This window comes from Channa argus, chromosome 12, assembly GCF_033026475.1.
Source record: "Channa argus isolate prfri chromosome 12, Channa argus male v1.0, whole genome shotgun sequence".
Lineage (NCBI taxonomy): Eukaryota > Metazoa > Chordata > Actinopteri > Anabantiformes > Channidae > Channa > Channa argus.
The window spans coordinates 26,969,737-26,981,290 of record NC_090208.1 but is presented as its reverse complement, the minus strand read 5'-3'; the positions used below and the strand labels follow the sequence as shown (position 1 = coordinate 26,981,290).

The 11,554-nt window shown below is 40.0% G+C and overlaps 1 protein-coding gene across 3 annotated transcripts in view; it reads right to left on the bottom strand.

The window, feature by feature from the left end:
• The window catches only part of zanl (zonadhesin, like), an 82,799-nt gene extending 82,384 nt beyond the window's left edge, over positions 1 to 415 (bottom strand). For all 3 annotated transcript variants that reach the window (XM_067524441.1, XM_067524442.1, XM_067524443.1), the window contains exon 1: positions 274 to 415. In XM_067524441.1, the coding sequence (XP_067380542.1) occupies positions 274 to 347 (74 nt within the window). In that variant the 5' untranslated portion in view covers positions 348 to 415. The remainder of the gene's footprint in view (positions 1 to 273) is intronic.
• Positions 416 to 11,554: the final 11,139 nt, after the last annotated feature.

Here is an 11,554-nt window from a genome sequence, read left to right as displayed (position 1 = left end):
TAATATAACCTCACCACACTGTACCACGGGTCTATTTTACCAGAAATTATCTTTACAGAAACCCTGTGCGTAAGTGCAGTCATATTATAGAAATTATATCAAATAATAGAAAACAAATATAGAAACAATACCATCATAAAGCAGTCACTTCTGTGCTTCCACTGAATTTGAGCTCATAGTACACAAAACGGTTTGGGTTTAAATTATTGTTTTTAAAAATGAATATTATTACATAAGGATTTGTTATGATGACATTTTCGGACAGCGACTCACCTTTGCCGTCTCCTTCCTCCTGCTCTGTAGCTACACATCCATAGAAGCAGAATCAGAAACTTTACTTTATCCATTGCTAACTGTTTGTTAGCAATCAAGGAGACAAAAGGACAGAGCAGAGGACTTTATATAGAGGGCCAGCATGGGTCAGGGGGTGTTGTATAGAAACCAAAGTAATGTGTTGGATGGGTGGTGTAGATGTTGATTGCTGTGTTACTTAATGTTACAAAATGTATCAATGAATAACTAAGTGATAGCCACACGGTGTGTCCTTTTTGGGTGTGGATTTGTAGGTGTGGATCGGACCCTAGCCGTGTACGTGTGCTTTAGACCTCTCAGCGGTTCACAGGGTGGGAAAGCCCATCAAACGCTACATAAAGACATTAAAGAGCTTCTTGTGTAATAAACAGAATACTTTGAACACATGGCCGCACCTTTTCAGCATGTAATGTATACTGACATGTGTGAGAGCCTGTCATTGGGTATATAACCCCGACCCTCCCACATGTTTGGATATTCATTCTTCAGCTGAAAAAAGAAAAAAATCTGACTGAACATACAGTGACTCAAAGCTTTAATTTTGGCACTTGTGCGGACGTCTCTCCATTAACTATTGAACAGTGTCTAGACTCCTAACAAAACACTAAAATACAAACATATATGTATATGTATGAATACATTATAATAAACTATGGATCACAACACACAGCAATAGAAAAGCAGAAGTTATCTGAATAAGGCTACATAGCTAAAGAAATCCTAACATTCCAATGAACTAAAGATAAAAAAGCAATGCAACACATTATGATTTTGTTACTTAGTCAGTTATTATCAGCAGGGCTAGTGCATGTGGCCATGTGTGAATGCAATATTTATTACCAATCATTTGTTATCACATGGAGAGGGAAAAAGCTCTCCTGAGATGTGTGCAACAAGATAGTTAAGCAACAAAGGACTGGCACACGATTTCTAAACTTTTCTCATAAGCCCCACTGGTGTCATCATCTACAAGTTGAAGCATTACTTCACCATCAACTGGCCATGCACACAAGGTTCTTGCAGGATTTCTGAATGAGCAGTAAGAGTAGACAAAATCCAAGAACCATTTGAAAAGAGCTTCCGAAAGACCTGGAAGAAGCAGGGCTAATACCCCACCACAGTATTCATGCACCTTCACCCTGGAAGGCTGTGATAATGAAAAATGACATAATTAAAGTTGTTTACAATTTGCTACAACCCTTAAAAAAAATCTAAATAACTAAGTAGTGAAGAAACTCTTCTAGTGCAAAGATGGCACCAACAGAATACAGCCATCCTACTGCAAAAAAGCTTCTAACTTATCAATTTAGTCTGAATAAAAATAGCAGTAAAAAGGGCCTTGGACCATGGACCGAAGAACCAGAATTTGGTTTAAACATAAGAGCTTTCTCAGTCCAGATCAACAAAAACACGGTTTAAATCTGAGTTGTAGGAGCACCTGGAGAGAGAAGCCGATGATAAATGTATTGGTAATGTGGTCAGAGGGAGGAATAAACACATAAGAATGCTGATCTGTATTTTCCCAGTGAAAATGAAAGATAAGAGAGATGAGCAATGACAGAAAATAGGGCAGCATAAAATGACCAAGAGACAACTAGTGCAGATACAGTATCCAATGACTCGAGAGAACGTAACGCACTGACGTACTGTAATATTTAAATGCACACCATTTGTAAGTAAGTTGGGTCAACAAAGTACAGGCTATAAGCAGCATTAAGATCTAACAGGACAAGTGACCAGATGATTATCTGAAGCTAAGAAAAGGTCACTGGTGACGTTCACCTGTGCCGTTTCTGTACTATGATGAACTCTAAATCCTGACTGGAAATCTTTAAAAAGGTTAATCATGTGCAGGTCGTCATATTGTTTCTTTACATAGTTATCTTAGGAATTTTAGAAATAAAGGGGCCGTTAGAAATCAATCAACACCCGGGTCAAAACAAGTTTTTTTAAGTAGGGGTACAGCAACCTTATAAGCCTGTAAACAACGTTCACATAAAAACACATTCAGTCCAGATGGATTAATCCTAATGGACATGTCTAATAAAGGTAAAGCATCTTTCAGCAGTTTAGTCAGGACGGGGACTAAGAGACACGTTGAAGCAACAGTTAATGTTAGCTTGATGAGCTCTACAGGGAAGACAGAATGAGGTTGTAAATGAATTTAGAGCTGTTGCACAGGAGGATCTGTGACAGTTATGGGGAGGATATGTGTGAATTTTATTCTCTAATGGTTAAAATTTTATTTGCAAAGAAACTCATGAAGTCATTGAATTACTGCACAGCATTTCATGATTGTTTCCTGACATATGATGTAGCTGTGTCTTTCCAGGCTAAGAGGGATCCTTCTAAAAGACTTGATTTCTAACTTTCTTGTGCCTGCAGGGAGACTTTTTGTTTTTCAAAGGCGCAACAGTATATCGTCTTGTACAAAGTACAAGATAATCAACTTGTATTGGAGCAAAGTTAAGGTGGGTGATCTCCACTGTATGGAAATCAGGAGTTGTAGTAAATGATGAATGAGCCTTTTGCTTAACTTTGTTAACAGCATTATAAGATAAACACTTGTTGTAGTTACTTTTTCGGAATGCCGTAAGGACCATTATTGTAAAAATGATGAGACAAAAGGGAATTATGGAGAAATGTTGTTATAATTTTGAGTTTCATATGTAAGAACAAGCTCTAGAGTGTGATTGAAACATTAAACAGTTATTTACATTTTTAACAAAAAACCTAATTAAATCTAAAATGAATTAAATGCGGTGTTAGGCAGTTATTGTCGACATCTACATAAAAAGGGGAGCACAACTGTGTTGTTCAGTATTTCGTTTAAACACATTTCAACACCTTTGTTTAACCAAGACCAACAGCCACTTGGGCAGTTACAGGAAATAAGCCTGCCCACACTCCCTGCCTCCGTCAGTATGTGGAAGTTGTTTTAATATTAGCTCTTGAAGGGTGCTGAAATTTAGCTCGTTTCCAAATCGGGCAATAGACAGCGGAAGCAGAAGCAGAAGTTCAATTTTGGATCCGTTAGTTGCTCTCATTGAAATGGCTTGAAAGTCAACTCACGGCTCACACGTGCTCTAACAACCGATGGTATTATTAAAACCTGTTGATAAAGGTGGATGAGGAGCTGATTGCTTCATTTCTTTTGTAAATAGAATTCCAAGTTCACTCCACAGCTCCTCCGGTGACCTTCAGCAAGACACTAAATAAACCCCAAGTTGCTCCTGTGAGTCACTTTGTATAAAAGCATCTGCTAAATGACTAAATATATAAATGTACATGCAAACTCATATTAGTAGAGGATACAGAGATACAGTCCACTTCATTTTAACACCTGAGAAAGATTCTTTCTCAATCTATTGAGACTGGACAACACTTCATTTCTTGTACTTAGTAAATAAAACACATTTAGATTGTGATTCTGATTCAGATCTCTCCCTAGAAATCTTTGGAAGGCTGTGCAGACATAGAACATTTACTGAATCTGAGAGAGGAATAGAAAGGGAGGTGGAGACAAAAGATGTGGCACCACCCTCAAATGGCACTTTCATGGGACATTAGTGAGCAAAATGTCTGTTTTCGTGAATTTGGTGTCATGGTTTGAATATAGATTACAGTTTTGAAAAAAAGTATGTAAATGCTAAAAAATGAAATCATTTGAATAATTCTGTTCACCTGTGAAAGCAGCATGTAAAAAGAATATAAATGATGACCTTTAAACTAAATAGGTGGTGACTGGACTCAAATCATAAAGTGATAACATCATCAGCAGGAGTCTGCTCTGTCCCTGTGTGTGCGTGTGTGTGTGTGTGTGTGTGTGTGTGTGTCCTGGTCTCATAAAGATACTGAAACAAAAAGAAACTCAGCCAAAACACACACACCCAGTGAAATCTGTGAAATTTCACTGGGTCACACACACACACACACATATATATATATATATATATATATATATATATGTGTGTGTGTGTGTGTGTGTATATGTGTATATATATCACTATGTAATGGGATGTAAAAGGGATGCGATTGAATGCCACAGATGAAATCTAGCATTAATGTCAGTTGCTGACATGTACTTTTCCTCCGGCTTGCTTAGTTACAGCATATTAAAAAGCTCAGTGATCAAGGTTTATCAAATCTGACCCATCCCTGTTTATGAGCTGTTAATAAATGGATTTTGGTCTAGGAAAACATTGTAAAGTTGTCACTGAGAAGTTTGACCATTTGAGGGATGCTGGATAAATGCAGTTAAATAAATTCTGTCTCTGTTTGTCCATGTGTTACACATAGATAGATATTAGATATATTAGGGTTTTAAATGTTGGTTATTTGTTAGTTGAATGAACAATACGAATGACGGATCGTTGTAATGGTATTTCATGTCATCAATCAGGTTCGGGTTTTTGAGAATATGTTTATGCCATCTAGTGTTTTGGGAATTAATTTAAGACTTAAAAAAACCTGTTCCAACATCAGAACACTAACTCATCAGCAACCTAACTTGTAATTAGCTGGTCAAACACAGTGAGTTTATTCAAATCGGGAGTATTTATTTGTAGTACAGTAGCGTTGTTTTACTGATGTTGAGCTGGAGAAGATTAAGATCACACACCAGTCCACAAAACTGTCCACACCTGACTTCTACTCCGTGATGTCTCTGAATACATCCAAAAACAGCAGAGTAATCAGAGAACTTCTGAAGATGGCAGGACTCTGAGTTTAGTCTGAGGTAACAGGGTGAAGGAGAAGGGAGACAGAATTCAATTCAATTCAACTTTATTTATATAGCGCCACTTTACAACAAAGTCATCTCAAGGCACTTTGCAGAATAAAGTCCAGAGTACACAAGTATGTAGAAGCAACCCAACAAATCCCCCTTGAACAAGCCCTAGGCAACAGTGGAGAGGAAAAACTCCCTCTAACGGGAGAAACCTCCAGCAGAACCAGGCTCAGGGTGGACGGCCATCTGCCTCGACCGGTTGGGGTTAGTTGAAAGTGAAGAGAGAAAAGAAAAAGAGCAACAAAAAGCAACAACAAAAGCAACAACAAAAGCAACAACAAAACAACAAAAAAGCAACAACAAAGCATTATACAGGTTGGTAGGACACAAAATTAATAGCATACAGTGGTGACAAATATAGGGAAAAAGAGGAGGGGAGCTCATTGCACTTGCAGGAGTCTCCCAACACTCTAACCCTATAGCATCTTAAGTAGGAGCTAGTTCAGGTTGAGTGAGGAGTTTTAACCATAAGCTTTATCAAAAAGGAAGGTTTTAAGCCTCCTCTGGTGTTACTTCCGATTCTTTTCTGGGCTCTGCTCGTGTATTTATCCATGTGCCTGCTCATCTTAGCCACTATGATGCCTGATAGGAGCTTCCATGTTGTGCAGAGGCATGATATCGGGCGGTAGTTGGATTGGACTGCTCCCTTCCGGGGGTCCTTCAGGATCAGTACTGTACTGCCTTAAGTTAACCTTTCAGGTGGGTTCCATCCAGTAGTAGCTTGTTGATTTGTGCTGCCAGGTGCTCATGGAGTAAGGTTAGGGTCTTTATCCAGTAGGCATGGATCATGTCAGTGCCTGGTGCTGTCCAACTCTTCAAATTTGAGACCCTCTTTTGAATGTCTGTCATTGTGAAGGTAAGTGGATCTTGTTCAGGGAGGTTCCTGTGGTCGGCTCTTTGTTGGTCTTTAGTCCATAAATAGCAGTACATACACACACACACTCAGGGTTGTTAATGTCCCTTCACTTTCCTAAGAACTGAATCTAAGATGATGAGGATCTGACACAAAAAAGAAAGAAAGTGTGACACAGATGAAGGTTAGTGTTAAAGGTTTTTCCAGCTGTGTGTGAGTGAACATATTAACTGTCAGTAAAAGTCCTTAGTTCTTTAGTGTCATCTGAACAAAGTGATACACTGTGGTTTGATGGTGGTGTTCGGGGTTAATTTTGTTTCCTACTTGTGTGTGTCTGCTTCTGTGTTGACATAATTTACATTTCTCTTTGTCTCTATATCATCTTTTACATTTTATCTGTTGCTCTTTTGCTTAAGTTCATTTGTATGGTACGAATGAAGACAATAAAAACACAAGTGTACAATTGAAGACAGTGAAGTGAAGACAGTAAAAACATCGGATTTATCCCTGGACCTTTGTCTTTAGGTTCCATTTTTTTCCTTCACAGTATAACTTCATTTGTAATTTTGGAAAAAAAATTAATGTAATGTAAATGTAATTCATAAAAAAAAATAATTACAATAAACACAAACATGAATCATAGATTCCTATCTAGAACAGATTTATGAGATTTATTGGAACCAGAAAGGAGCAGAACGAACAAAGTAGTAGGAAGGCAGTAACAGGTTTTTTAATAATAAGAGTAACAGATTGGAAGTGGTATATGATAAGTGGTAGACAAATTGTAAGAGGTAAAATATATATATATACTGATTGGGTTCACCCACTTTCTTCAACTATAATGTTGCATCCTCCACAGGAAGCACATGACTTATGTCTCTTGTTGTCCACACTCCCATTACCATATGCTGAAATTATTTCAGTTTTGGTGCACTTAGTAGTGTGGTCGCTTACCGACCATAGGCCTGGAGTTTTGCTTCCCACTCCTTCCAACCACATGTCGAAGTGTCCCTGGGCCAGACACAGCCCAATCCCATCCCCAGCTGTGCAGTGCCGTTCCCAAGGCCAATAGAAATTGGGGCAGGTTGTGTCGGGAAGGGCATCTGGCGTAAAAACTGTGCATCCGTCGAGCCCAAAGAGGGGGTGTCTCTGTTTACCCTCGTGCCTAAGGTTACCTAGCATCTCCAACAACTTAGGAACACCAAGCAGGTTGCACATCCACGGTCGGAAACAAACAATTTGTTTGACAATCTGTATGGCCTTGGCTATGCGCATCTCCGGGTCGGTAGCCTGCTCCCAGGAGTCCATGAGGTGGGTGAGTAGTTGAAAACCACACACAGCACTGTTTGCACAGGTCAAAGGCTGAACCCTGTTCATGAGGCAAGGGGGGATTGGTTGACAGTGAGAGAGATCCGAGCTGCTTGGCAGGACCTAGTTGTGCAACCGATATGACGGCAGACACGTTCTGAAGGAGACAGAAGATCAGGGGCTGCAATAGCAGTGGTGACAAGTTGACGAGTCGGAGCAGGAATAGCAGCTGTGGTCCAGCTGTGTCAGGGATGCGCCAAGGGTGGGGGCCTGAGGTGCGTTCAGGATCTGAGTTTTGGACTGACCTTTAGAGCCCAGATGCCGGGAAGAAATAGCGAGACGAGAACCCTGAAACTCCTCCCTAACACAAGGCTGGTTTTCTGACTGTGGCCGGCAACCCAGCCAGTGTTAAAGGCCTCTGTGGCATCCAAAGTGAAAAACATGCACGTCTCTGGGCCAATTCGTAATGTCACAGATTTCATATTAGGTTCTAAGGACCTTAGTACGGAGACGGCAAAGGAGATTTCAAGTAAAAGGGTTTTTATTATAAGGACGAGGGGGGTGGAACAATTTAAAATGGCTCCACTAGGAGGACAGGAAAACACAAGCAGTAAAAGCAATAGACCAAACCAAAACTATGAATCAGGACATAAACCTTAATAGCTGCAAACATATTAAATGACAGAATCCTGACTAGACTAAAGAGAATAACCTAGAATAAAGTAACGAGTGTGCACATACAGGGACTGAAAGGAACAGTAAAGGAATAAACAAGGACAAATTAATAATCAAACAAAACACAGGTAGATAAACAGTAACCAACAAATAACCAAACCTCAGCCCAGACAGAGACGTACAAATACAGGGAACAGGTGGAACAAAGGGGGAAATTATTTGGTGTCTTGTTGTCCCGAGGTAGGCAACATAACAACAAAGACGAACTGGCAGGGAACTGAGGGGAAAGGTGGATTAAGTAGACAGGGGCACAGGTAGAGAGAACTGAAAGACAGGATGTAGACTGAGGGGATAGAAAAGAAAAGCTTGGAACAGGAAGTGAAGCTGGGGGAAATGGGGACTAACTGAACTCAGTGAACTTGGTTGTGACAACCACAGTAAAGAATTCTGTTAACATTTAAGACAGTCACATAGCAGCAGGTTTATTACACACATGTATCTCTCAAGTCAAAGAGAATTCGTGTGCAGTGTAGTGTATTGTTTACTTGGACATTTTGCAGTACTAATCTGAACTAGTCCTCATGAAAACTGCTGAGAGTTTAGCCTGTGGAAAATAACCTCAGCTGCACTGGAAGATAACATTATAGTGCAGTATTTATTTACACCGCAAATACCATCCTGCTTCCTTTGGATTAGGACCCAGAGAGTCTAAGGCTGCTTTGAAACGTTTACTCTTTCTACTTATTCTAATGCAAACCTGTTTTGAGATCCGACTTTGGCAGTGAGTTCTCTAATTTCTCCACCTTGAACAAGGCCTAGACCTTCCAGACCCACAGCTGATTGAAACAACTGATAATCCTAGAGGTTCACATATTTTGGCCACTCCACTATTTGAGATTGAATCATTTTCCACGTAATAAATGAATATGCATACATTTTCTGGCATCTGGAAAACAGATATGCCCTGTAGAGCATAGGGGCAAATTTGTTATCACACATTAATTTACCCTGTAGCTGGAGTTGTTCTTTAGTTGTGTGGAAACATTCAATGTACCAGATACCGCTATTAATAAATCATTGTCAATGTGATACTTTGCCAAATAGTTATGTTTGCTCCACTTCATCTACAAACCTCTTTGTAGTCAGTACTGACCACCAAACAGGAAGTCTCAAAGGTTTTTATAGAAGGGGGGATTAGGCTGTACCATCCTGTTGTGTTCAGTTTCTTAATTTGTCTCGACCAGTTTTAGGTTTATTTAGGTCATGTTTCCTTTGTGTATAGTTCCCACATATCCCCAAAACCACTTTGAACTGTTGTTTGTCTGGATCACTGTGAATAAATCGCATACTGAGTCTAGGTACACTCTTGCCTCCCTGGATGTGTGTCCTCCACCACTCGGCCAAACCTTACAGGAGAGATGGGAGGCTGGGGGACTTTTCTGCCTATTGCGAACCACACAACAGACTGCAGCTCAGCAGTTGGACATTACTTTTAGGAGGCAGAGTAGGATACAGTTAATTTGACAGCTCTCCAATAACAGAGGCAACTCTTAACTTACGAACTCTTGACTAATCTTTATCAGCGTCTCAGGCCTTTGCTGTAGTTCAGACCTGTAGTGTGATTGTGTAAACCTCTGTTTATTTTGGCTGAGCTGTGATGGCCTTAATTCCCCGAGGGGATATAAAATATTTATATCTTACCATGCGTGTGGACTGCCAACACACAAAGACAAAGACAACTGTCTTATCTTCCTCTGGAAGATTCACTTAGTGTGACTAATGCAGGCCAACAATTTAATGTGAGAATGTACTGGAACAGGCTGGCTGTTATACTGTGAAGACTGAATTCTTTGGTTGGAAAGGAATGAGAAACATCCAAGTTACAGCCAGGCTGTGCTGCAGTGAAGCTGGTGACTAAATCTTAATTGTACCCAATGAAGATAATGAATTAGTGATAAAGGTAAAAGCAATGAGCATCATTGTAAAATGAAGGCAGACGTATTCAGTCTGGCAGCAGTGTGTTTTTCCAGTGCTTCAACATTAAGGCTGATGTTGTATTCTGGCTTCAAGCCAGGTTTCCAGAAGTCTTTCCAGAATATAGGTCAGAGTTGGTGAGCTACATGAAAGTAAATACACAGTGTCTGACATTTGGAAAAATCATACAAGCAGCTCAGCTGAACCCCGTCCTTGGAGCATCACCGAGGCCACAGCCATGAGAACCACTGAAGAAAGTGAGAGAGTTTTCTAGCAATGTTGGCTTTTTTTATGTGGGGGCGAGATTAATAATCTGCAATGACAAATTTACAAAAGTTGGTGATCTTAAAGGTTGATTTACATATTTGTGGCTTCACAAGCAGAGTGAGACATCATAGTGTGGGAGGACCTCACTGCTGATACAATCCAAATTTCACCACTGCAACCATTCCTGTCATTTTATTCCAAAGTTTATTACAAGCCACAACACAAAAACACAAAACAACAAGCTTTTCTCTGCTATATGCAGTGTGTTCTGTGAGAGCAAATGGGCTGTGTCACCAACGGTGTCTGGCTGAGGCCAGCAGAGGTCAGCAGACAGCAGTCGCTCTCCTAACATATACATATCTGTCTTGAAGCAGTAATATAATCTGCTTGTCTATCCTGGTCCTCACAATGTTGTTTTATATCACATATGTTTGCTTTATTTGTATTGGCCACATGTTTATATTACCTGCATTTTGTCAGCATTTTTGTGCCTTAAAAAGTCTTGTGGCTCTGGTCGCTTTCCTTATCACCGCTTCACCTTATCGTGGCATTGAATGCTGACATTTTGTCACATAGACACACACACACAGAGACCTCGACTGACTCCAGTGTAAAGCTATCAGTGGAAATTCACAGCATCCAGGGGCTGTCCGGGCGTCTTTGTCGTCTTTATTTTACCCCTGTCTCACTGTTTTCATCGTCAGCTGATTGTCACCCGGTTTATTTTTCATTTCAATTCTCCACCTCCTCAGTCTGTGCACACACTCATTTCCTAGTCTTTCAACGCCTTTGAGATTCTTTGTTGTTCCTACACCCGCTTGATCAGTACCCAGCTAAGTTTGGGTTTTGTTTACGGTGGGTATTTTGTCTCCCTCGTCTAATTGTCCTGGTCTAGTTTCCCTTTAGCTGCCCCTATTATTTTGGCCTTGTCTAGTAAATAGTTTGTGTCTCCTTTTAGATTCTGTAAATATCCCTTAGGTAAGTTTTGTCCTCCTTGTTGGAGGGAATTTAAGTGGTTCTTTTTGTGATATCCCGTGTTCCATAATAAGTTTAGTTTAGTCCTTGGTTCATGTAACGTGGTGGTTTCTGTTTTTGACATCCTGTCCGGCCTAGTCTTTGTTTAATTCATTATTCTTTTTTTTGTTCCGTTTTAATATGTTTCACATTCCTCTCACTGTTACTTTTGGGTCCTTATACAAATATACTCTCAATCCAGATGTACCAGAACCAGGTGTTTTTGTAAGATTACACATCAGTTTATCATTATTATCATCTTCGAAATCACCTCCAAACTCCCTTTGTATAAACCAACGTCTAGATCTGATGCAGACTGTCGAGTAAGGAAATTGGAATGTGGTGGATTAATTTAGATTATA